The sequence below is a fragment of the Zingiber officinale genome, chromosome 10A (genome assembly GCF_018446385.1).
Source record: "Zingiber officinale cultivar Zhangliang chromosome 10A, Zo_v1.1, whole genome shotgun sequence".
Lineage (NCBI taxonomy): Eukaryota > Viridiplantae > Streptophyta > Magnoliopsida > Zingiberales > Zingiberaceae > Zingiber > Zingiber officinale.
Genome location: NC_056004.1, coordinates 52,892,554 through 52,920,280, shown reverse-complemented (window position 1 = coordinate 52,920,280; position 27,727 = coordinate 52,892,554). Strand labels below are relative to the sequence as shown.

The 27,727-nt window shown below is 36.5% G+C and overlaps 1 protein-coding gene across 1 annotated transcript; it reads left to right on the top strand.

The window, feature by feature from the left end:
• Positions 1–13,038: 13,038 nt before the first annotated feature.
• LOC122026661 (ABC transporter B family member 1-like) lies at positions 13,039–15,561 on the top strand. Its single transcript, XM_042585390.1, has 4 exons — positions 13,039–13,311; positions 14,266–14,379; positions 15,240–15,444; positions 15,533–15,561. The coding sequence occupies exons 1-4, from the start codon at positions 13,039–13,041 to the stop codon at positions 15,559–15,561; spliced, it is 621 nt and encodes a 206-aa protein (XP_042441324.1).
• The last annotated feature ends 12,166 nt before the right edge of the window (positions 15,562–27,727 follow it).

Genomic DNA, 27,727 nt, shown 5'->3' with positions numbered 1-27,727 from the left:
CTAAACTATGCTTGTTTATGATTCCTTAAGGTATGTGATCTACTATGCTATGTTAGTTAAGGTTTCCATGTTTTAAAGTTGTTAAAAACCCTAGAACCATGCTCTTAGGTTTCGTCCAAGGAGGAATAAAATAGATTTAGGAAAGTTTTAAAACCTAACTATGCTTGCTCATGGTATGTAATCCATTATATGATGTTAGTGTAAAGTTTCCATGTTTTATGTTGCTTAACACCTAGGATGACAACTCTTGTAAGTTTCTGCCAACTAAGAAAAAATAGGGTAAGAAGTCTTTCTATGTTGCTAAAGGTCTCCCATGTTAGGATGAGTACCATGTGATGCTAGTATGATACTTTCCTTGTTTTAAAAATGCTTAAAACCTAAGGCCACACCTTGTAAGTTTCGGCCAAGAAGCAAGGAAGGGAATTAGGGAAGCTTAGTTCCAACTAGACTTGCTTATGTTTTCTCCCATGTTATGCTATGTATGATGTGATGCTAATATGATGTTTTTCTTGGTTAAAGTTGCTTAAAATTTAAGTTCATGTTCATGCAAGTTTCGGCCAAGATGTGGATTAGGAATTATGGAAAGTTCAAAACCCTAACCATGCATGATAATGACTCCCTATGTTATGCTATATGATATGTTTCATGATATGACAAGAACATGATATGCTTCATGATATGACAAGAACATGATATGCTTCAAGATATGACAAGAACATGATATGCTTTATGATATGACAAGAATATGCTATGTTTCATGATATGACAAGAACATGATATACTATTTTACTTTTGTATTGGCTTGTACCGGACCCTAAGAATGGTCCATGGGATGGGCTCCTAAGTTGCCCCTAGGTCGATGGTCAAGGAAACGGGCCTAGTTCCTAGTAGGTTCGAGATTTGCTACCTCGGATTTACTTAGGATGCACGCAATTCATGTATGTGGTACAATGCCGGACCCTCATGTTGAGATTTATGTTTAAGTACCTATATGATATATGTGTTCAAAGAACATCTTGCATATGTTTGTTTCATGCCATATGATTATGTTTTCAAAGAATATCTTGAATATGATTATCTCATGCTACATGATTATTATGCTTCATGAAAAGGCTATTGTGTGATATGTCTATGATGCCTAAATGAACATGCTACTACCTTATGCTTATGCTTGTTTGATTAGATGAACATGTCATTACTTTATACCAACTTCATGATGTATGTTTTTGTGAGTAGGAAAGGATCTTACTAAGCTTATGTGCTTATAGTTTTATTTTCCTTGTATTGCAGAAAAGGGTAAAGCATGGTTAAACTAAAGGGAGCCGCAGGAGGGGCAAAAGACGTGTGTGGCAGTGGCATGGTGGAAGAGATCTGTTTTGTGTTTTCAGGATTTATATATGTTTTAAGCTTTTGCATGTGAACTATTTCCTCTTGCTACTTTTGATGATATTAGCTTGACTCGTTGGATGCTTTATACTTAAGTTGAACTATACTTACCTTTGCTTTCATGATACCTCGAAATGCTAAGTACTTGTTATTTAGAGAAGTGTTAGTGATCATGAGCTCTAGAGAGCCGTATACATGTTTAGTTTTCTTCTTATCTTAGTACACTTTATGTTTTAGTTAAGACAAGCATGTATCATGTTTCAAGTAGTAGATAGTAAATAAATTTTTATATACATGAATGCTAGCATGTGTACATGTTTTGGTTATATGATTAAGTTTTAAGCTGTAAAGAATAAAAAGAAAAAAAATAAATAAAAGAAATTTTTCTTCCACTGCAATGATTTCTTATATATGCATGTATGTATGTTCTCGTAGCACCGCCCTTGCCAACAGTAGTGGAAGGGCGGGCGTTACATAGTTACCCTGCCGGGTAGTTTCCTTTTTGGAGGTGCCAGCTATTCTGGAGCTTCCATTATTGATTTTCCTTTAAATTTTAATTTAATTAATTATTTATTAAAATAATTTTAATTTAATTAAAAATAATTTTTATTTATTTATTTGTTAAGATAATTGAACTAATTTAATTATTTATTAGTTAAAATAACTTTTCTTTTTGCTCCCCCTAGATCATAGCCTCGATAAGGTCTATCAAGGTCATGTACTTGATCCTTGGGGACCCAGTATTGACCAAGTCCAATTTGATTGACCAGGTTGGACTTGGGTACCCATGCTTGGACTAGTTTACTATTTGGTTTGTTGACTAACGATAGGTAAGACCGATATTTCCTTCTAGATTTAAAACCTAGTCCAGTTCTATTGTAAACGGCTCTTTGAGTCCCAAGAATTAGGTCCAGGTTCTTGGACCCCAAAGAAAACCGTTCTAGGGTAGTCTTCAAATCCTTGACTTGACTTCTCAGGTTGGAATTCTCTTCCTCAAGTTTTTGAACTTGAGTTGAGGTTCCAGTCTGAGCTGGATCAGTCAATGATTCGGTATTAGTCACTTCTTTAAGGAGTGTTACCTCCTTTATAAGCGACTTGATTCGAACTTTGGACTTAGCTACTTTATGCATTAAGTAATTGATTAAACTGTATAAACGACATTTACTTACAGAGGGGTTCGGCCCTTCGAAAATGGATGCGGATCCGTGGCTTCTCTCGGACTCGGCTTCCGATTCGTCCTCGCTTTTGGTGTAGTCCCGGGCTGTCAATGTGAGGAAGCTCGCCTGCTCGACTTCTTCGTCGTCGGATTCCTTGGAAGAAGATTCGTCCCAAGTTGCCTTCAGAGCATTCTTCCTTCTTGGTTTCTTCGGGTCCTTTTGATTCGGGCAGTTTGCCTTGATGTGCCCCTTCTGATTGCACCCGTAGCAAGTCACCTCGAATTTGACCTTTGAGCTTGTTTGGGCTTCTTTGGTCTGGATAGCCTTTTTAACATCCTTTTTGTTGAAGCCCTTCTTTTTGTAGAGTTTCTTCATCAGGTTGACGAATTCAGTTGTGAGCTCATCGTCGTCTTATGAATCTTGTTCCTCTTTTGATTCTTGTTTGGTTCTACGTTTTGATTTTGACTCGCGCGCTCTTCCTGTACCTGCAATCAAGGCCAACCCTTTCTCGGTCGGACGTGAGTTAGTCTGTTCGTGAAGCTCAAACTCAGAAAACAACTCGTTCAATTTAATAGTAGAGAGATCCTTAGAAACCTTGTAGGCATCTACCATGGATGCCCACAAGGTGTTCCTTGGAAAGGCGTTTAAGGAGTACCTTATGATGTCCTGATTATCTACCTTCTGTCCGATCGCATGAAGACCATTGAGTAGTTCTTGAATTCGGGCGTGGAGCTGGCTAGCCATCTCACCTTCCATCATTTTTAAGTTATACAATTTATTGAACAACAAATCTCACTTACTTACTTTGGTATCGGAGGTCCCTTCGTGAAGCTCGATCAGCTTCTCCCATAGCTCATTGGCGCTCGAGAATGGACCGACGCGGTTTAGCTCCTCCTTTGTTAGTTCGTACTGGAGGGTACAAGTTGCTCGGGCATTTGCCTCCACCTTCTTGATTAATGCTGGTTCCCAGTCCTCGCAGGGTGTAGGTTTGCCGTCTTTATCAGTTGGTAGATCCAATCCAGTCTTGACGATCATCCATGTCTCGAACTGGATTTTGAGGAAATTCTCCATTCGTCCTTTCCAGTATCCAAAATCTTCTCCAGTGAAGAGCGGGGGACGAACGGTGCTATATCCTTCTTGCTGAGCCATTTAGTTAATATACAAAAACATAATAGAAGAGATGTCCCAAGACTACGTCTTGGATTAGTAGTGCGGGAATAAGTTAAAAATAACAAACTTGAGTGGTGTTGTACCGACTTCGAGTTAAAACCAATTCGAAGGAAAAATAATTAGAATTTAGCTATTAAGCTATTTCTAATTGACTCCGTAAAACTGAAATACCACGAAAAAATTGCTTGAATGGTGGTTGCATTGATTCAAAGCGACCCCGCTCTGATATCAATTATTGAATCGAAAGCACTAGAGGGGGGTGAATAGCGCTCATGGCTTTCACTCGTTTTGGAATCGCAAAACTTGAGTAATAGATGCAGCAGAAATAAAATAATCAACAAGCGAACACAAGTGATTTACTTGGTTCGGAGCTTGTGGTGACTCCTACTCCAAGGCCCACGCTCATTGAGCGTTTACGTTGGGCAACAACTATAATCTCGTAAAATTCAGTACAAGTATAGAATGAGTACACAAGAACTTTAAAGTAATACCGACAACTAAATTATAGAAAGCGGAGCGCCGGGTTGTCGGGAACTTATCGCAGCTTGATCAGAAGCTTTTGTTAGCAGCACGTTGGAGATGGATCGCTTTAGAATTTTTGTGCTTGGCTGCTGCTGGAATCCCTCTTTTATACAGTGTTGGAGGCGCCTCCAAGCCTATCCAAGGCTCCTCCAGGCCGCCAAGTCGCACGCGTGGATCAGCACAGACCTGGTCACACTTATATGGTTTTAAGCCTTGGTCCAAGGCGCCTTCAGTCCCAAAGAAGGCGCCTCCAGCTCCTCTGGACAGCTGGCTTCAGCTTGCACCCGAGGCGCCTCCAAGCTCCATGGAGGTGCCTCGGACACTGTTCATCCAAGGCTTAACTTGTTCCTTTTGTACCTGTAAGATATGTTAGTCCTAAAGCAATACGGTACCCTGCAAGACAAAGTTAGAACTGATATAAACATGATAAATTAAGAGTTTGACAGTCACCGGACTGTCCGGGTCTGACTTCAGATTTTCGACCGAAAACCCTAGGTCGACCCGACGCCTACTGTTCCCTCTACGGGGAGCGCGTCCTCACCTACTCCCCTCAGGAGAGATTACCTGGTGCCAGTCTAGTCCTCCAGACCAACTGGACTTTTCGCCTAGGGTTACCACCCCCTAGGGCCTAGGGTTACCGCCTCCTAGGGTTTTTCTCCACCTAGGGTTACCACCCCCTAGGACCTAAGGTTGCCGCCCTTTAGGGTTTTTCTCCATCTAGGGTTACCATCCCCTAGGACCTAAGGTTACCGCCCCTTAGGGTTTTTCTCCGCCTAGGGTTACCACCCCTAGGACCTAAGGTTACCCCCCCCCTTAGGTTTTTTCCTTCACCTAGGGTCACCACCCCCTAGGACCTAGGGTTACCACCACCTAGGGTTTTCACCTTGCCTAACCGCAGCTAGGACTTTTGCCTAAGTATCACTTAGGACTTTCCTGCAAGCTCCATGAACATATTAGATAACAAATAATCTTAACTTTGAATCCCTTTGCCATTATCAAAACTAAAGTTCGATCGCCGGATGCTTCCCGCACCAACAGTTTAATCATAATTAGGTCTCTTTTCAATATGCCTACCAAAGTTTGGTATTCACTTTTACCTCGATCAATTGTAGTAAGGTTTTGCCAAAGTAAAGTAACTCGATTTATCTTACTAGAGTGCAATAGAACAATTGTGATGTCTGACTACTAAACTTTGAGTGTGACTTAATTAAGTTATCTCAATTAGATTGAGAACTTAGAGGCATATCTCATACAATGAAATTCAAATTACACTAGTCTTGGGCGATTAGCCAAAGCTAACTTAAGATGAGTTATAATGTGGATTTCAAAAAGATGGGAAAATAAACAAATAGTCTTGTTCATCTAATGATAAAGAGTTACATATGATGTAATTGGTAAACATTGCCTACCTATGTTATACTAAGTCTTGGGCGATTAGCCAAAACTAACTCAAGATGAGGTATAATATGAATCTTGTCCCACTTGAATATCAATGCGATTGGACTTAGACCTAGTACTATGGGTAACACCACATCCATGACTTGCTCCTACCAAAGCTTTACAATTTAGTGGGAGAATCATTTAATTAAAGGCCTAATTAAATGATCGAAATATGATACTTATTTTTGCAATTTAGTATTGTAGATAATCATATCATCAAATACGTCGAATACTCTTTCTCTCCTCTATGATCTGTCCTTTATAAGGACAAGCTCAATAGAGCTAACTTCTTGGACTGGTACAGAAACTTAAGAATAGTTCTCAAGAAAGAAAGAAAAGTGTGCATCCTAGAGCAACCCATTCCTGAAACACCCCACCACTGCCACTAGAGTCGATATGGATGCTTATAAGAAGCACCAAGATGATGCATTAGATGTATCATGCCTTATGCTTGCTACTATAAACTCTAAGCTTCAGAATCAACATGAGAACATGGACGCTTATGATATGGTTGAACACCTTAGACAACTATATCAAGGACAAGTAAGGCATGAGAGATTTGAGATCTCTAAGGCTCTATTTCAATGCAAAATTCAAGAAGGAAGTCCCATAGGGCCTTATGTGCTCAAAATGATCGGGTATGTGGAGAACCTACAAATATTGGGATTTCCACTAGGCCAAGAATTGGCCACTGACCTAATTCTGCAATCATTGCCTGAGAGCTATAGTCAATTTGTCATGAACTATAATATGAATGAAATTGATAAGTCATTACCTGAGATATTGAGCATGTTGAAACTGCTGAACTCAACCTTAAGAAGGTAAAGTCTAGTACCATTTTAATGGTGTCAAAGGGCAAAGGTAAATGGAAGTCTAAAGGTAAGGGTAAGACCTCTAAGCCAAAGGCAAGGGCAAGGCTCATGCATTGAAACCCAAAGGTGGGGTTGTTAAGGAAGGAGCCTGCTTCTACTGTGGTGAGACCGGACACTAGAAGAGGAACTGCAAATTGTACCTAAGGAACTAAAAAGGAAGAGAAGTGAGACTTCTGCCTTAGGTATATATGTTATAAAAGTTAATCTATCTTTTTCTTCTTTATGGGTATTAGATACGGGTGTGTATCTCATATTTATACTAATGTGCAGGGGCTGAGAAATAGTGGATCATTGACAAAGTGCAAAGTGGACCTACGAGTAGGCAATGATGCAAGAGTTGTTACTATAGCTGTAGGAACATATTCCTTATCTTTGCCCACTGGACTTGTTTTAGAACTTGAAGAGTGCTATTATGTATCTACCTTAACTAAGAATATCATCTCTGTTTCTTGTTTGGACAAGAAAGGATTCTCATTTATAATAAAGGACAAATGTTGTTCCATTTATTTCAATGAAATGTTCTATTGTAGTGGACATCTTGTGAATGAACTCTATGTTCTAGACTTTGACAACCCAATCTATAACATAAATATCAAATGGTTCAAGTCTAATTATTTGAACCAAATATATCTCTGGCATTGTCGCTTGGGTCACATAAATGAGAGTCGGATATCCCAACTCCATAAGGATGGACTTTTGGACTTATTTGATTTTGAATCATATGAGGTATGTGAATCTTATCTTCAAGGCAAGATGATAAAGACTCCATTTATTGGATATAGCGAAAGAGCTAATGACTTGTTAGGACTCATACATACTGATTGTATATGACCCTTTCAAAATAACAGCTAGAGGAGACTATCGTTACTTCATTACTTTCACTGATGATGTCAATAGATACAACTACATGTATCTAATGAAACACAAGTCAGAATCTTTTGAAAAATTCAAAGAATTCAAGAAGGAAGTACAAAATTAACTTGGTAAGAGTATTAAGATGCTCCGATCAAATCGAGGTGGGGAATGTTAGAGTGTATACTAAAAGCCTAGCTTTTTATAAACATTTATTTTGAAATAAAGAATCACATTGGTCAAATGTCTACATTTATATGCTAAGTGTAGTTGTTCGATTAATTTATATTGTAAATTATTGGTTGCTCCTAGGAATATCATACCGGTTTCCCTGTATAAAAATTTTGTACAAGTCCTAAACTTTTTCTAACAACCTATTGTGTTCTTTAGAAATTAAATTCGGAATCGCAAATGAAACTTAACATTATTGATTCCAAATTTAACTTATCTGTTCTTAGAGATTTAGACTTGGATCATAAACGATACTTAACATTATAGATCTAAATCCACCTATGTTACAAATTCAATTAAATATTTATTTCGAAAATTAGCTCCCAGGTCAAACATGGCAAGGCACTTGGCCTTCTTGGATATGGGAACATCCACCACTGCCTCGATAAAGCCTCTTAACGAAATTCAATATTTAATTTCCTTATAGTAACCCTAGGTTTAACCAAAAAGAATAATCGAATCACAAGATCAAAAAATAAAAGAAACACAACTTCGAATCACAAATCCGAAAATCTAGAATCACTAGCCTCTTGTGTTTGGTATTTCAAATCTATACAAAGAAAACTAGTATGATGCGGAATAGAATTACTAGTTATACCTTTCTTTGTAAGCAACAACCTCTTGATCTTCTATCGTATTCCTCTTCTTATCTCAGACGTTGTGTGGGCAAAAATCTACCAAGATGAGAACCACCAAGACACCTTCCTTCTTGCAAGTTTCGGCCACCAACCTTCAATCTCCAAGGGATGCAAGAGAAAAACCTTCTATCTCTCCTTCTTCTCCTAGCAAGAACCGGCCAACACAAGAGCTCCAAGAGAGGGATGCACCGGCCACTAAAGAAGAAGAGAAAAGAAGAAGAGAATAGGGCCGGCCACACCAAGGATGAGAGGAGGGGAATACTAGATGATATGTTGTGAGGTGAGGCACCTCTACCCCCTCTTTTATATTCCTTGGTCTTGGCATATAAGGAAATTTAATTAAAATTCCCTTATTCTCCTTGCCATTGGTTAATAAGGAAAATTTAATTAAAAATTCCTTTTAACCCTTTACATGGTCGGCCCCTTCATGTGCTCCAAATAAGGCAAGTTTTAAATACAAAATTAAAACTTTCTTATTTGTTTCCGAAAATTTTTAAAATAAAAATTTCTATAATAATTTTTCCCTTCATGGTTGGTTATAAAAGGAAATTTAATAAATTAAAATCTCTCTATTAAAACATGTGGATGATTTCCAAAAAAGAAAGTTTTCTCTAAAATTAAAATCTTCCTTTTAATCTACAAATAAGGAAAGATATTTAATCTTTTCTTAATCTTTTGTAGAAACTATAAAAGGAAAGATTTAATTTTAAAACTCTCTTTTAAATCATGAGGATGATTACAAAAAAGGAAAGTTTTATCAAAAATTAAAATCTTCCTTTTAATTACAAATAAGAAAAGATATCAAACCTTTCACTTAAACTTTTGTAGAAAACTATAAAAGGAAAGATTTAAATTTTAAACTCTCTTTTAAAACCATGTCTTCCACATAAGAAAATATTTTTAAAATATAAAATCCTTTTATTTTATTTTGGCTGGCCACAACAAGCTTGGGCTCCAACTATGGCCAACCCCCTTTACTTGGCTCAAGCCTTTGGCTTGGCCGGCCCAAGCTTGGGTTCCAAGCTTGCTTGGCCGGCCACCTAAGGGTGGGTAGGAAGTGGGTATTTGGTGGGTATAATTCTCTATATATAAGAGGCTACGATAGAGACCGAGAGGAGGAATTGGTTTTGGTCTCCCGATGAAATTAAGCTTCCCGTGTTCGCCCCAAACACCCAAATTAATTTCATTAATAATAATTCATACCACTAAAGAATTATTATTGAACTATCCACCAATCCCAAATTACATTTGGGCTTCTTCTTATCATGAGTGTGTTAATCTCCCTGTGTTTAAGATGCCAAATGCCCACTAATTAAATGAGTTACTGACAACTCTCTTTAATTAATATTTTAGTTCAAGAGTAGTACCATTCAACCTTATCGTCATGTCGGACTAAGTCCACTTGCAGGGCTTACATGACAATCCTTATGAGCTCCCCTTGGGGACATTATCAACCTAGATTATTAGGACAACATTTCCTTCTATAATCAACAACACACACTCTAAATAATATCATTTCCCAACTTATCGGACCTCATGATTTATCGAGCTAAATCTCACCCTTTGATAAGTCAAAGAAATAAATACTAAGTACACGTGCTTGTTATTATATCGGGATTAAGAGCACACACTTCCATAATAACAAAGGTCTTGTTCTTTTATTAAGTCAGTATAAAAATAACTTACCTTAAATGGTCCTGCTCAATACACTCAAAGTGTACTAGTATAATTTATCAGTCAAGATAAACTAATATCTAATTACACTACAACTATTCCAATGGTTTGTTCCTTTCCATCTCAGTCGTGAGCTACTGTTTATAATTTATAAGGAATTGATAACATTATCTTCTGTGTGTGACACCACACACCATGTTATCTACAATATAAATTAATTGAACAACTACACTTAGCATAAATATAGACATTTGACCAATGTGATTCTTTATTTCAAAATAAATGTTTACAAAAAGCTAGGCTTTTAATTTACACTCTAACAATCTCCCACTTATACTAAAAGACTATACTATCATAAACGCTGCCATACATCTGATTCCCATTCCTTTAACATGCCAATCGAAAGCTTTCGTCGGAAGGGCCTTAGTTAAAGGGTCTGCCAGGTTATCTGCTGATGCAATCTTGGTGACAACAACTTCTCCTCATTATACGATGTCTCGTATTGGGTGATACTTACGCTCTATGTGTTTATTTGTCTTATGGGCTTGTGGTTCCTTCGAGTTTGCTACTGCACCAAATTATTTTGGGCAAACCAGGAATCACATCTAAGTCCATCATGAGGTTACTGAGTCATTCAGCTTCTATGGCTGTCTCTGAGGCTGCCACATACTTAGCTTCCATGGTGGAGTTCGAAAAGCATCTATGCTTAACACTCCTCCATAGTTATGGCTTCACATCCTAGAGTAAACACAAACCCCGAGGTTGACTTACTATTATCCTTATCCGATTGGAAGTCTAAATCCGTGTAACCCATAGGGAGAAAATCATTTGCCTTGTAAGCTAGCATATAATTACTAGTCCCTCTCAGGTACTTTAATATATGCTTTACAGTAGTCTAGCGTCTTGGTCCAGGGCTACTTTGATATCTGTTAACTATGCCCTTGGTAAAATAGATATCTGGTCTCGTGCATAGCATACATTAGGCTTCCTACAGCATAAGGAACTGCCTTCATTTCTTCTATCTTCTTTTATGTCTTTGGAGACATCTCTTTAGATAAAGCTACTCCATGTCTAAAAAGTAGAAGACCTTTCTTGGAGTGCATGCTAAAATGAGCTAGGATTGTATCGTTATATGAAGCTTGGGATAAACACAACATTCTTTTCTTGTGATCCCTTTGATCTTGAGAATATGTGCGTATTCTCCCAAGTCCTTCATATCGAATTGCTTGGGCAACCATACCCTTACTTCCGACAACACTTTGATATTATTTCCAACTATCAAAAATGTCATCTACATATAGTACAAGAAATACCACCATGTTTTCATCACCCTTCTTGTATACACAAGACTCATCTGGACACTGAATAAATCCATATGATTGGATTACTTCATCAAACCGGATATTCCAAGATCTTGAAGCTTGCTTCAGTCCATAAATCGATCAATTGAGCTTACACACTAGATGCTCTTTGCCTTTTTCAATGAACCCTCTCTGGTTTCTTCATATGGATGTTTTCTTCAAGACTTCCGTTAAGGAAAGCTGGCTTAACATCCATTTGCCAAACCTCATAGTCCATATGAGCAGCAATAGATAAAAGAATTCGGATAGACTTAAGCATGACTACCGGTGAAAAGGTTTCCTTATAATCGATACCCTTTTTCCAACAAGCCTTACTTTGAAAGTTTCCACCTTCCCATCTATCTTTCTTTTTCTTTTGTAGACCTAATGGATTTTACATCATTTAGTGATTTTACAAGCTTCCAGACTTTATTAGAATACATATATTATAATTCTTTATTCATTGCTCTTTGCCTAGATACTGCATCTTTATCTTGGAGTGCTTCATCATATGTTCGGGGATCAGATTCATATTTACCTGGGATCAAGTCCGACAACTCTCAAAAACATGAATCTTTCAGGTTGCCTCACAACCCTCCCAGTACGATGAGGCACTATCTATGATTGTGTATCATTTGTGATACGTGTTGCAGTTTCTTGTGATATTTCATCTTGTACTGTTGGTACTAGACTAGACGTGTCCTCTCTTATTTCTTCTAGAACAATTTCACTTATGGGCTTATGGTTCATTACATAATCTTCCACTAAAAATTGAGCATTGGTTCTAATAATGATCTTCTGATTTTTAGGATTATAAAACAAACCACCTTTCGTTCCCTTAGGATATCCCATAAACAGACAAACTTCTGTACGTGATTCCAACTTGTCAGTATCTCCCTTCAGCACATGTGCTGGACTACCCTAATTCTGAATATACTTCAGACTAGGCTTAGGCCCATTCTACAATTCTATGGAAGTAGAGGATTCTGACTTAGAAGGTACTATGTTCACTGCCGTTTCCAGAGTATATCCCCAAAACGATTTTGGTAATTCTGAATAACTCATCGTTGATCTAACGACTTCCATAAGAGTCCTATTCCTTCATTCTGCCACACCAACTTGTTGGGGTGTACCCGGTGCAGACAGTTGGGATTGAATCCCAACTTCTGATAAGTGACTCCTAAACTCTCCTAAGAGGTACTCGCTACTATGATCTCACCGTAGTGTCTTGATACTTTTACCTTGATGTTTCTCCACATCAGCCTTGTATTCTTTGAACTTATCAAAGCATTCAGACTTGCGGCGCATCAAGAAAATGTACCCATATCTCGAATAGTCACTACGATAAAAATATTAAAAGACAACACCCCTACGACAACGGTTTTAAGAGAAAGTGTTGCGTATTTGCTCAAAGACAACGGTTTTTGCCAAAATCGTTGTCTTTGAACTCCCCATTAAATATGAAAGACAACGGTTTTGGGAAAACTGTTGTCATTGAGCAATTTCTTTTTGAATCAACAACACTTTTTACAACGGTTTTCTAAAACCGTTGTCTTTAAGCGCTTTTTTATGGGCTACGACAACAGTTTTAATAAAACCGTTGTCTTTGGCTTTATTTGTTTCGTCATTTCCCCTCGCAGTTTTGCTTTCTCTCTCTGCAAAAATCTTTTCACGCCGTGTTTTCCCCTTAGCATTCCCGAACCCTAAGCCATTTTTCTTTCCTCTCCTCGACTATCTCTTCACGCCATGACACCAAATGGAGCACTTGCGCGAGATCTGCAAGTGTCTCAAAACCATAGTCAACTTCCTCCTCTGTCATTCCGACAGCCTTCTGAAGCACGACCCCAAGCCATGGGATCCTCCCTTCGACCTGTCGCAGCCGAAGCTCGATTCGCCTCTCGTCGTCGCCGTCGCCGTCTTCCTCTCGCCGTCGCCGTCGCAGAAGCTCGATCCGCCTCTCGTCGTCGCCGTCGCCATCTTCCTCTTCGTTGTTACTGCTCTCTCGTCTCTCTCTTTTTGCTTATTGCCTGTTGGTTTTGTAGTCGGGAAGAAAGAAGACTAGGGAGCCCAAGGAGGAGAATGTGATGCTTGGGCCAACTGTACAGGAGGGGGAGCAAGTGTTCGGTGTTGCCCACATCTTTTCTTCTTTTAATGATACTTTCATTGTGAGTCAAACAAGTCCACTTTCTGATATGTTGGTTTAGAAGGGGAATTAAAGCTTTGATTTTTCTCACCTGTTTTGGGCTTGCAACATGTTACAGATTTGTCTGGGAGGGAAACACTTGTTCGTATTATAGGTATTAAGTTAATCTATATTTCTTTTTTCTCGCTTTGCATATGGTTGTGAATTCTTTGCTTTAGTTAACATTAGCAAGCAGCATGAACATGTTTGATGGTAATAAAATAGGCTTTTTAGTGGTTGTACTTAATGCTATTAGACTTGATTTTGGTTGGAAAAGAGCGAAAATGCATAAATCTGCATTGAAAATTAGAGCATACACCTATGCACTGCATGTCATACTACATTCGTTGTTTCATGAAATAAGATCAAATATTCAGGTGTACATGTCAAAATAAGACTTGTTATCTTAATATCATATTGTGGTATTATAGGTGGATTAATTGTGATTGGTGTTAATTAAATAGTTGTATCCATGGTTTATCTTCTAGTTCTAGTATTGTTTCTAGACTAGACTTGATGTGTGCATTGAGTAGTATACTAATCTATGCCTTCCAAACACAATGGTTCATACTACATAGAAAACCTATATATATCTATTGTCCAGAATTAAAACTGCGTTTATAAAAGCATGGCATATTTGAAGCTTTATAAAGTTTGCCGATCAACTCTTTCTGTGTGTGTCAGTGACAATGACTTCACTTTCTTAGGTTCTCCGTGATCTTCTTGAGCTTAAGGGTGATAGAGGGTGATAGAGAGCCTATACTACTTGGACAAGTTGAATCTGCATCATCCATTGCTTAGCATTTCTCCACTGGTGGAATGCCTCTCAAAGCTATTTCAAGGGAAACACATGAAGCAATTGCAATTGCAATGGACCTATTAGGAGGGAAGTCAAATTCTGGAGAAGGTGGTGAGGTCTGTTTATGGTGAAAAATCATTCTCGAATTTCATTTCATTAGAAGAAGATATTTTAATTAAATTATCAACTATTTTCCAGGATCCCATTTGATGAAGTCCTTTAACTGATGTCATATTGATGGGTATTCTCTAGCACTAGACCTTGAAAATGGAGATACTGCTACTAGTGCAATTGAACATGTAAAAATATTTATACCCAACCTTAGACCTTTTAACTATGATGATAAAACCTAAACTGATTTGAAAAAGTTTGTTGATTTATCTTCAAAATTATCAATCTGATAGTGCTTTGTCCTATTTATAGCAATATAATTTCAATGGTGAACAATGATCTCTATTTTGTAGTTCAGCCATACAATTTGATTCTTTTTACACACTTTTTGATTTTGCAGGCGATTTCATACATTAGAACATTGTGTGCCTTTATAAATGATACTCTTGTTAAGTATTCTTATACAACCTCACTTTAAGCTACACTAAGGTATGGAATACCGATTAGTCTAGTGCAAGGCCTTGGTCTTGACTTCACATATGGTCTTACTATATGTTCTTGTGCTTTACAACGTTGGGTTGGGAGGTTCCTGATTTCGAATGGAAAGGCTAATGGTGGAGAAATTATTACAACTTTGTTTGCTGTAATTTTGAGTAGCCTGTAAGTAATCTTTGTTATGAAACCTACATTCATCTCCAGTATATCTTTTCATTTTCTCTCTAGGATATCTTTTGTTCTCATTAAGTCTGTCATTTTCAGTGGACTTAATCAAGCGGCTATCAATTTCTATTCATTTGAGCAAGGGAGAATTGCTGCTTACAAACTTTTTGAGATGATAAGCTGTTTAAATTCTTCTATTAATCAGGATGGAGGTACCTTAGCTACAATGCAAGGAAATATTGAGTTCAAGAATGTTTATTTCAGCTATCTTTCACATCCAGAAATTCTCATACTGAGTGGCTTTTACCAAAATATACCTACTAGAAAAACTGTGGCCCTTGTTGGTAGGAATGATTCTAGAAAAAGTAGTATAATTCCTCTTATGGAGCGTTTCTATGATCTTACCTTAGGTTTGTCTTCTTTGACTATGTTTTCCTATCATACACTAATGTACGTTTCATTGATGCTTGATAGTTTCGTCTTGATTTCTTGATGCAGGTGAAGTTCTATTGGATGGGGAGATATAAAACATTTGAAGTTGGAATGGTTGAGAAGACAAATTGGACTAGTTACCCAGGAACCAACTTTGTTAAGTTTGAGCATCAAGGATAATATAGCTTATGGAAGATCTGCTACATCTGATTAGATTGAAGAAGCTGCTAAAACAATTCATGCACATGATTTCATAACTTCTCTTGAAATGGGATACGAAACTCAGGTTGATCTTGCACATGTTTAATTTTGAGCTTGTCTTTTAATCATGTTTAATTTTGGGTTGAGTCTCATTTGATATTCTATTTTGCATTACATTTATTGAACATGATGCAATATAGGTTGGTAGGACTGGTTTATCATTGACTGAAGAACAAAAAATAAAAATCTCAATAGATCGTGTTATGCTTTCAAATCCTTCTATTCTTCTACTGGATGAGGTCACAAGTGGACTTGATTTTGAGGTCGAAAAGGTTGTTCAAGAGGCTCTGGATATTCTCATGTTGGGGAGATCCACTATTATAATAGCTAGGCGCCTTAGTCTTATTCTGTTCTATATTTGACTCTGGAAGTTCTTTCAAATTTTTATTTGCAGATACATGACAATTCTTTCCTTTAAATACACTTGCAAATTTGCTAGATTTTGTTACATTTACATGCCTTTTCTTTAGCCATTTAGTTTGCACTTGATAGTGTTAAAAGTCTACAGGTTCTAAGCATGTTTTGTATCTGTGTTACAGATATTCCTATTGATCTGTTCCAAGAAGTGAATTCGCTGTTTGTTCAAGTGTGCCTTCTCACATCTGCATAAGGTAAAAATTTGACCCTATATTTCTTCCTTAGTGTGTAATTTTCTTTCTAATGAATCTTTTAGTATTCAATACCTCTCAAACACATACATATCTGTCTGATTCTTTGCTATTTTTCCAAAAGTTAGTTTATAGATGAAAAATTTACAGAATTTACTGTTTCCAATGCTGGGTATTTACTTCAGGGATCTATTATTTTGCCAATTATAATCTTAGAGCAGTTGTCAAAAAGTCATTATCGTGGTTATAGATAAAAATTGATGTAGTATCTGCCTGAAATTTCAATATTAGCAATATAATTGTCTAGAAATGTTTTCTTACTTATACATGACGTATAACATAGATGGTAGGAAAATTGAGCACTATATGGTAGTTACATTTTAGAAATACTAAGATTATGCTTTATGATGCACTGAATCCCTGGTGTTTTGACTCATGATGTCCTAGAAGAGTTAACATTAATTTTTTCTCTTTGTGAGATGCACTTCCTTACATCATTTCATGGATATGCAGGTTTCAAGTTATTCTTGTATAGTATCAAATAGACTACAAGAAGTTCCTGCAATTCATTAAAGAGAAGAAGAAGAGAATTTTGGATCATAAAGAGACCCCCTTGAAATGGAAGCAGAAGCTTAAATCTTGGTTGTTTGTTAATTTTCTTATGTAGTTAATTTTTGAAATTTGAAGATAACATTTTCATGGATTGAATGTAGTAAATATTTAGTTTTGTATTGGTGGTTTGTTTATATTAAATAAAGATTGGTTGTTTGTTATTATCATGTTACAACATGAATATTAAAGACAACGGTTAGAAATATTATAAAAAGTACGTAACCACAATGGATTTTTTTTTATAAAAAGTGATAAAAGACAACAGTTTTATCTGTTGTAAAACATATTAAAATTATCTACCACAACGGTTTTAAAATTAATCTGTTGTAAAAAGAGTCTACCACAACGGTTTATTTCTGTTGTTGAAATTATCTACCACAACGGTTTTAAAACATTGTCGTATCCTTCATAAACAAATTTTGAGCATATAAACAACAACGGATAAAAACCATTGTCAAATGTCTACAAAGACAATGGATTTAAAACCGTTGTCATAGGGCAATACATTCTACAACACCCTTAGTTACAACGGTTTTTGACCCTACGACAACGGATAATATCCGTTGTCGTTTGTAGTTTTTGTTGTAGCTAGTCATCTTTAAAAGAGACAAAATATTCGAAACCACCTCTTGCCTGGATAGACATAGGACCACACAAATCAGAATGAACCAGTTCCATCACATCTTTGACTCTATATCCCTTGGCCTAAAAAGGTCTCTTGGTCATTTTACCTTCCAAGCAAGATTCACAAGTTGGAAAGTTTTCCAACACTAATGAACCCAAGAGTCCATCGGCTATTAGCCTTTGAATCCTACTTAAGTTAATATGACCAAAACTTAGATGCCAAAGATATGTTTGGTTCATTTCCGAAGGTTCCTTTCTCTTATTTGAATTAGAAGATGTGCTATTAATTTCCATTTATTGCATCGTGGGAGTTATTGGATTTAGAGTATACAATTACCAACCAACGTACCAGAACAGATAACTTCCTTATTTTCCTTGATAACACCTTTGTTATCAAAATAGACAGAATATCCATCCTTGTATTGTTTAGAAACTGAAATCAAGTTCTTTCTAAAACTTGGTATGTAAAGATAATTTCTCAAACCCAATATTTATTCCTATAAACATCTCCCACTGCAACAGCTGCTACTTCTGTAGCATTGCTCATGTAAACAGTGATTTCTCCTTCGTGTAATTGTCGGGTTTCCTGGAACCCCTGTAATGATTTACAGACATGATCAGTTGTTCTCGTATCTACACGCCAGGTACTGATAGATAACACCACTAAACATGTTTCAACTACTAGAGAATAAGATATACCTATATTGTTCTCTTCCTATGAGGACAGTCTGCCTACAAATGTCCAAACTGCTTGCAAATGAAGCACTTACCTTTCGGCTTCTTCATTCCTGCTTTTAGTCCAGTACCTAGAGATCATACAGTCTTGCCTGTCAGCCCGATTCTAGTGTTCGAAGAGTTCCTTGAGATTATACATCATGTCATGGCCAGTAAGCATGGTCTGATGCTGATGTTGCAACACATTTGATATAAAAACCAAATATAACTCCGCGCAATCTCATCTGCCTTGACCCATTTCCTATGATACTCAATCTCCTCTTCACTAGAATCGCTATTAGGAACATTAGGGCAGACCTCTAATAGTACAAACTTATAGCCTTCAGCATTTAGGACAATGTCTAGGTTTCTTTTCCAATCTATATAATTGGGACCAGTAAGTTTGCTCTCTTTCAGTATAATAGCCAGTGGGTTGAAAGTCATCCTAAGAGTCACAAAATAAACTTTTGGTTAAGACTCTAAATTTAGAATAATATTAATTCCTCAAACAATACTATTTAAATTTACCAACACCTCAAACACCGTGAATTTTGCATGCCACGATAGTGTGAACGTATACAAAATCAAACATTTGTAAGAGGAGGTTTTACCCATTAATTTTATTCTTGTCAACCTAACTTTATGACAAATAAAATTAATAGTTGGTTTACCTTCAGTCACACAAATAATAGCAGTGACTCCGATGGGGAGGATACTATTAAATGTGCCTAAGTGTATACCATTACTCAATCTTAGTCCATTAAATAAGATTGTGCCCCTTCCGATGGGGAAGATCACACGCTCTTAATTAATTTCCTATAATCATCCAAAATGGAAGTTTGATCTAGTGATCCGTAAACAAACTCATCCGATATGGAGGAAGGCACTCAGAGCCAACGTGCAAGTCTGTTTGCATCACTTACAAACCAGTAATGGAGATCGTAGAATTTATTTAAAAATTCCTCTCCCACTTAGTTATTTAAAGTGATGAATTTTAACCTAGCAAGCACACATCACATACATCACAGTAAATAAAAGCAATAAATATGGAAATTAATTTTCCAACTATTATGGCCTTTTCCATCACTGTCCTTCACGTGCTACCAGCCCTAGGGTTCATGTCGTCGGGTCCATCGAGCTTTCTTTTCCGTTGTGCCTCTGGTCCTCCAATAGTACCACGCCTTGCAAGGATACTATCCGCGACAAAAAAATATAAAATTTTACATACATCGATCCTATATTCCACAAGGGAATGTACATCAAGTCTAGATAGAACATAAATGTAAAATCCTAGGGCTAATACAGCTCCTGCTGTATTAGTTAAATACAATCATGCACACACAATAAAATACCCTTGACATGTCCAAGGGTCCAATCACACACAATAACCATAAGTCATAATAGTTAGAGCCTGCAACCACAGAGTTAGCATATCCTACTATTATCCTGCCTAAATTATGTATGACATGTGCATAATTAAACTGAAAACAAAACACACAGAGGCAAACCCTAGCTCTGATACCAATTATTGGTTACTCCTAGGAATATCATACTAGTTCCCCTTACAAAAATTTTGTACAAGTCATGAACCTTTCCTAACAACCTATTGTATTCTTTAGAAATTAAATTCGGAATCGCAAATGGAACTTAACATTGTTGATTCCAAATTTAACTTGTCTGTTCTTAGAGGTTTAGACTTGGATCATAAACGATACTTAACATTATAGATCCAAATCAACCTATGTTACAAATTCAATTAAATATTTATTTCGAAAATCGGCTCCCAGGTCAAACATGACGAGGCACTTGGCCTTCTTGAGTATGGAACATCCACCACTGCCTCGACAAAGCCTCTAAACGAAATTCAATATTTAATTTCCTTATAGTAACCCTAGGTTTAACCAAAAAGAACAATCGAATCACAAGATCAAAAAATAAAAGAAACACAACTTTGAATCACAAATCCGAAAATCTAGAATCACTAGCCTCTTGTGTTAGGTATTTCAAATCTATACAAAGAAAACTAGTATGATGCGGAATAGAATTACTAGTTATACCTTTCTTTGTAAGCAACAACCACTTGATCTTCTATTGTATTCCTCTTCTTATCTCGGACATTGTGTGGTCAACGATCTACCGAGATGAGAACCACCAAGAAACCTTCCTTCTTGCAAGTTCCGGCCACCAACCTTCAAGCTCCAAGGGATGCAAGAGCAAAGCCTCCTTTCTCTCCTTCTTCTCCTAGCAAGAACTGGCCAACACAAGAGCTCCAAGAGAGGGATGCACCGGCCACTAAAGAAGAAGAGAAGAGAAGAAGAGAATAGGGCCGACCACACCAAGGATGAGAGGAGGGGAATACTAGATGATATGTTGTGAGGTGAGGCACCTCTACCCCCTCTTTTATATTCCTTGGTCTTGGCATATAAGAAAATTTAATTAAAATTCCCTTATTCTCCTTGCCATTGGTTAATAAGGAAAATTTAATTAAAAATTCCTTTTAACCCTTTACATGGCCCGCCCCTTCATGTGCTCCAAATAAGGCAAGTTTTAAACACAAAATTAAAACTTCCTTATTTGTTTCTGGAAATTTTTAAAATAAAAATTTCTCTAATAATTTTTCCCTTCATGGTTGGTTATAAAAGAAATTTTATAAATTAAAATCTCTCTATTAAAACATGTGGATGATTTCCAAAAAGGAAAGTTTTCTCTAAAATTAAAATCTTCCTTTTAATCTACAAATAAGGAAAGATATCAAATCTTTTCTTAATCTTTTGTAGAAACTATAAAAGGAAAGATTTAATTTTAAAACTCTCTTTTAAATCTTGAGGATGGTTACAAAAAAGAAAAGTTTTATCAAAAATTAAAATCTTCCTTTTAACTACAAATAAGGAAAGATACCAAACCTTTCACTTAAACTTTTGTAGAAAACTATAAAATGAAAGATTTAAATTTTAAGCTCTCTTTTAAAACCATGGCTTCCACATAAGAAAAGATTTTTAAAATATAAAATCCTTTTATTTTATTTTTGCCGGCCACAACAAGCTTTGGCTCCAAGCTATGGTCGGCCCCCTTTACTTGGCTCAAGCCTTTGGCTTGGCCGGCCCAAGCTTGGGCTCCAAGCTTGCTTGGCCGGCCACCTAAGGGTAGGTAGGAAGTGGGTATTTGGTGGGTATAATTCTCTATATATAAGAGGCTACGATAGGGACCGAGAGGAGAAATTGGTTTTGGTCTCCTGATGAAATTAAGCTTCCCATGTTCGCCCTAAACACCCAACTTAATTTCATCAATAATAATTAATACCACTAAAGAATTATTATTGAACTACCCACCAATCCCAAATTACATTTTGGGCTTCTTCTTATCATGAGTGTGTTAATCTCCCTGTGTTTAAGATGCCAAATGTCCACTAATTAAATGAGTTACTAACAACTCTCTTTAATTAATATTTTAGTTCAAGAGTAGTACCACTCAACCTTATTGTCATGTCGGACTAAGTCCACTTGCAGGGTTTACATGACAATCCTTATGAGCTCCCCTTGGGGACATTATCAACCTAAATTACTAGGACACAGTTTCCTTCTATAATCAACAACACACACTATAAATAATATCATTTCCCAACTTATCGGACCTCTTGATTTATCGAGTTAAATCTCACCCTTTGATAAGTCAAAGAAATAAATACTAAGTACACGTGCTTGTTATTATATCGAGATTAAGAGCACACACTTCCATAATAACAAAGGTCTTGTTCTTTTATTAAGTCAGTATAAAAAGAACTTACCTTAAATGGTCCTTCTCAATACACTCAGAGTGTACTAGTGTAATTTATCAGTCAAGATAAACTAATATCTAATTACACTACAACTATTCCAATGGTTTGTTCCTTTCCATCTTAGTCGTGAGCTACTGTTTATAATTTATAAGGAATTGATAACATTATCTTCTGTGTGTGACACTACATACCATGTTATCTACAATATAAATTAATTGAATAACTACACTTAGCATAAATGTAGACATTTAACCAATGTGATTCTTTATTTCAAAATAAATGTTTACAAAAATCTAGGCTTTTAGTCTACATTTATATGCTAAGTGTAGTTGTTCAATTAATTTATATTGTAGATAACATGGTGTGTAGTGTCACACACAGAAGATTATGTTATCAGTACCTTATAAATTATAAACAGTTGCTCACAACCAAGATGAAATGGGGCAAACCATTGGAGTGGTTGTAGTGTAATTAGGTATTAGTTTATCTTGACTATAAAATTACACTAGTACACTCTGAGTGTATTGAGCAGGACCATTTGAGGTAGTTTCTTTTTATACTGACTATATAAAAGAATAATACATTTGTTATTATGGAAGTGTGTACTCATAATCATGATATAATAAGAAGCACATATACTTAATATTTATTTCTTTAATTTATTAAAGGGTGTGATTTAGCTCGTTAATCAATAGGCCCGATAAATTGAGAAATGATATTATTTATATGGTGTGTTGTTGATTATAGAATGAAACTGTGTCCTAGTAATCTAGGTTGATGATGTCCCCTTGAGGAGCTCATAAGGATTGTCATGTAAACTCTGCAGGTGGACTTAGTCCAACATGACGATAAGGTTGAGTGGTACTACTCTTGGATCTAGATATTAATTAAGTGAGTTGTCAGTAACTCATTTAATTAGTGAGCATTCAATATCTTAAATACAGGAAGACTAACACACTCACACACTCATGATAAGAAGGAGCTCATATAGTAATATGGGATTGGTGCGGTAGTGCAATAATAACTCTTTAGTGGAATGAGATATTATTGATGAACTTGAGTTAGGTGTTAGGGGCGAACACGGGAAGCTCAAGTTCATCGGGAGACCAAAACCAATTCCTCCTCTCGGTCCTAGTAGTAGCCTCTTATTTATAAAATTTTATACCCACCCAAACCCACCTTCTTACCCATCCTTAGGTGGTCGGCCAAGCCAAGCTTGGAGCCCAAGCAAGGGTCATCCAAACCAAACCTTGGATGGGTTAAGATGTGGCCGGCCTAGCTTGGATCCCAAGCTTAGGTGGCCGGCCACATTAAAAATAAAAAAGATTTTATTTTAAAATCTTTCCTAATGTGAAAGACATGATTTTAAAAGAGAGTTTTAAAATTAAATCTTTCCTTTTATAGTTTCTACAAAAGGATTAAGAGAAAGGCTTGATATCTTTCCTTATTTGTAGTTAAAATAGAGATTTTAATTTTGGAGAAAACTTTCCTTTTTGTAATCATCCACATGTTTTAATAGAGAAATTTTAATTTATAAAAGTTTCCTTTTATAACCAACTATGAAGGTAATTTTTAAAAGATAAATTTTTATTTTAAAAATTTCCAGAAACAAATTAGGAAGTTTTAATTTTGTGTTTAAAATTTTCCTTGTTTGGAGGACTTGTAGGGGCCGGCCATTAAAAGAATAAAAGAAAATTTTAATTAAATTTTCCTTTTGTTCATTAGCAAGGGAAAATAAGGAAGTTTTAATTATGTTTAAAACTTTCCTTATTTGCTAAGACCATGGAATATAAAAGAGAGGGTAGAGGTTCCTCACCTCACAACAACACATCTATTATTCCTCTCCTCTCTTTTCCTTGGTGGTGGTTAGCCCTCTTCAATTGCTCATCCTCTTCTCTTCTTCCTTGGAGGTCAACGGCATCACATCTCTTGGAGCTTTTGGTGGTTGGATCTTGTTTGAGGAAGAAGGAGAGAAAGGAGGCTTTGTTTCCTAGCATCCCTTAGATCTTGGTGGTGGTGGCCGAAACTTGCAAGAGAAGAAGAAAGGCTTGATTGGATTCTCATCTCTGTAGATCGTCACTCACACGACATCCGAGATAAGAAGAGGAATACGACAGAAGATCATGAGGTTTATAGCTATAAAGAAAAGTATAACTAGTTGTCTTGTTCCGCATCATACTAGTTTTCTTTGTATGGATTTTGAAATACCAAACACAAGAGGCTAATGATTCTAGGTTTTGGATTTATGATTCGAATTTGTGTTTCTTTTGTTTTTCGATCTTGTGATTCGATTGTTCTTATTGGTTAAACCTAGGGTTACTATAAGGAGATTAAATATTGAATTTCATTGAAAGGCTTTGTCTAGGAAGTGGTGGATGCTCCCAAAACCAAGAAGACATAGTGTCTCGCCATGTTTAACCTGGAAGCCAATCTCTAAATTAAATATTTAATCGAATTTGTTACATGGGTGGATTTGGATCAATAATGTTAAGCATCATTTGCGATCCAAGTCTAAACCACTAAGAATAGATAAGTTGAATTTGGAATCAATAATGTTAAATTCTGTTTGCGATTCCAAATTTAATTTCTAAATAACACAATAGGTTGTTAGGAAAGGTTCAGGACTTGTACAAAATTTTTGTACAGGGGAACCGATACGATATTCTGAGTAGCAACCAACAATTGGTATCAGAGCTAGGGCTTTCCCTCTGTGTATTTGGTTTTCAGTTTAATTATGCACATGTCATACATAATTTAGGCAGGATAATAGTAGGATGTGCAAATAGATTTAACTCTGTGGTTGCAGGCATCCTAGATCCAACTATTATGGCCCTAATATAATTGTGTGTGATTGGACCCTTAGACATGTCAAGGGCATTTTATTTGTGTGCATGATTGTATGTATTAAATACAATAGGAGCTGTATTAGTTTTAGGATTTTACATTTTTGTTTCGATCTAGATTATATGTACATTCCTTCATGGAATATAGGATCGATAAATGTAAAATTCTATTTTTGTCGCGGATCGTATCCTTGCGAGGTGTAGTGCTGTTTGATGACCAGAGACGCAGCGGAAAAAGAAGCAAGATAGATGCAGCGACAAGACCCGATTGTGGTGGCTAAAGATGGCAGCAGCTAGGGTTGGCAGCACACGGAGGATAGTGATGGAAGAGACCATAATAGTTGAAAAATTGTTTTTTCATATTTATTACTTTTATTTGCTGTGATGTGTGTGTGCATGATAAAAATCCTCATCTTAAAAAACTAAGTGGGAGAGGGATTAGTAAATAAATTCCACGGTCTCCATTACTGGTTTGTAAGTGATGCAACAAACTTGCGTGTTGGCTCTGAGTGCCTCCCTCGACAACGGATGAGTTTTTTTGTGGATCACTAGATCAAACTTCCTTTATGGATGGTTATAGGAAATTATTTAGGAGCATGTGATCTTCTCCAACCGAAGGGGCACAATCCTATTTAATGGACTAAATATCAAGTAATGGTACACACTTAGACACATTTAATAGTATCCTCCCCAACGGAGTCACTGCTATTATTTGTGTGACCAAAGGAATGTCAACTATTAATTTTATTTGTCATAAAGTTAGGATGACAAGAATAAAATTAATGGGTAAAACCTCCTCTTACAAATGTTTGATTTTGTATATGTCCACATTAATGTGGCATGCAAAATTGATGGTGTTTTGAGGTGTTGGTAAATTTAAATAATAATATTTGAGGAATCAATATTATTCTAAATTTAGAGTCTTGACCAAAAGTTTATTTTGTGATTCTTAGGATGACTTTCAACCCACTGGCTATTATACTGAAAGAGAACAAACTTACTGGTCCCAATTACATATATTGGAAAAGAAACCTGGACATTGTCCTAACTGCTGAAGGCTATAAGTTTGTACTGTTAGAGGTCTGCCCTAATATGCCTAACGACAATTCTAGTGAAGAGGAGATTGTGCATCATAGGAAATGGGTCAAGGCAGATGAGATGACGTGGTGTTACATTTTGGCTTCAATGTCAAATGTACTGCAACATCAGCATCAGGACTTGCCAACTGCCTATGACATGATAAACAATCTAAAGGAACTCTTCGGACACCAGAATCGGGCTGCTAGGCAAGAAGCAATGAGAAAATTAATGACAGTCACCATGTCAGCGGGAACACTCGTTAGGCATATCCTAAAGATGATAACTTACTTGAACGAAATACAAATCCTTGGAGTCGAAATTGATGGGGAAACCCAGGTCGATATTATTCTCCAAATGCTACCCAAATGTTTTAAGCAGTTCCGCCTGAACTATAATATGAATAAGAGGATGTATTTATTGGCAGAACTACTGATAGAACTTCAGGCAGCAGAAGGGTTATTTCATCATAATTCTCAAATTCACTTTGTTAAAAATATTTCTACTTCTAAGTCGAAAGACAAGAAGAAGAATAAGAAATAAGCTAGCTCGGCAAAGAAAGTGAAACAATCTCTAGGTACTGGACTTAAAGCAGGAGTGAAGAAGCCGAAGGGCAAGTGCTTCATTTGCAAGCAATCAGGACATTGGAAGGCAGACTGTCCTCATAGGAGAGAGAATAATAAAGGTATATTTTATTCTCTAGTAGTTGAAACATGTTTAGCGGTGTTATCTACCAGCACTTGGTGTGTAAATATAGGAGCCACTTATCATGTCTACAATACATTACAGGGATTCCAGGAAACCCAACGACTATATGAGGGAGAGATAACCGTCTACATGAGCAATGCTACGAAAGTGGCAGCTGTTGTAGTGGGAGGCGTCTACTTATCATTCGATAGGAATAGAACTTTGGTTTTGAGAAATTGTCTTTATGTACCAACTTTTAGAAAGAATTTAATTTCAGTTTCTAAACTGTTTGTGGATGGATATACTGTTTCTTTTGATGACAAAGTGGTTGTCAAGAAAAATAGGGTAATTATCTATTCTGGTACATTAGTTGGCAATTTGTATACTCTAAATCTAATAACTCCCATAAAGCAATAAATGAAAATTAATAACACATCTTCTAATTCTAATAAGAGAAAGGAACCTTTGAAAATGAATCAAACATATCTTTGGCATCTAAGGCTTGGTCATATTAACTTAAGTAGGATTCAAAGGCTAATAGTCGATGGACTCTTGGGTTCATTAGTGTTGGAAAACTTTCCAACTTGTGAATCTTGCTTGGAAGGAAAAATGACCAAGAGACCTTTTAAGGTCAAGGGGTACAGAGCCAAAGATGTGTTAGAACTAGTTCATTCTGATTTGTTGGTCCTATGTCTATCCAGGCAAGAGGTGGCTTCGAATATTTTATCTCTTTTATAGATGACTATTCAAGATATGGATACATTTACTTAATGCGCCACAAGTATGAATGCTTTGATAAGTTCAAAGAGTACAAGGTTGATGTGGAGAAACGTCATGGTAAAAGTATCAAGACACTACGGTCTGATCGTGGTGGCGAATACCTCTTTGGAGAGTTTAGGAATTACTTATCAGAGGACGGGATTCAATCCCAATTGTCTGCACCTGGTACACCCTAACAGAATAGTGTAGCAGAATGAAGGAATATGACTCTTATGGAAATGGTTAGATCGATGATGAGTTATTTAGAATTACCTAATACGTTTTGGGGATATGCTCTAGA

Excerpts from the sequence above, each read along its gene's own strand:
- LOC122026661 (XM_042585390.1), top strand. The coding sequence starts at position 13,039 with ATGGAGCACTTGCGCGAGATCTGCAAGTGTCTCAAAACCATAGTCAAC. Across the intron at positions 13,312-14,265 it reads TCTCTTTTTGCTTATTGCCT|CATTTCTCCACTGGTGGAAT; the intron begins GTTGGTTTTGTA and ends TCCATTGCTTAG. Across the intron at positions 15,445-15,532 it reads TTTCTATGATCTTACCTTAG|GTGAAGTTCTATTGGATGGG; the intron begins GTTTGTCTTCTT and ends TTCTTGATGCAG.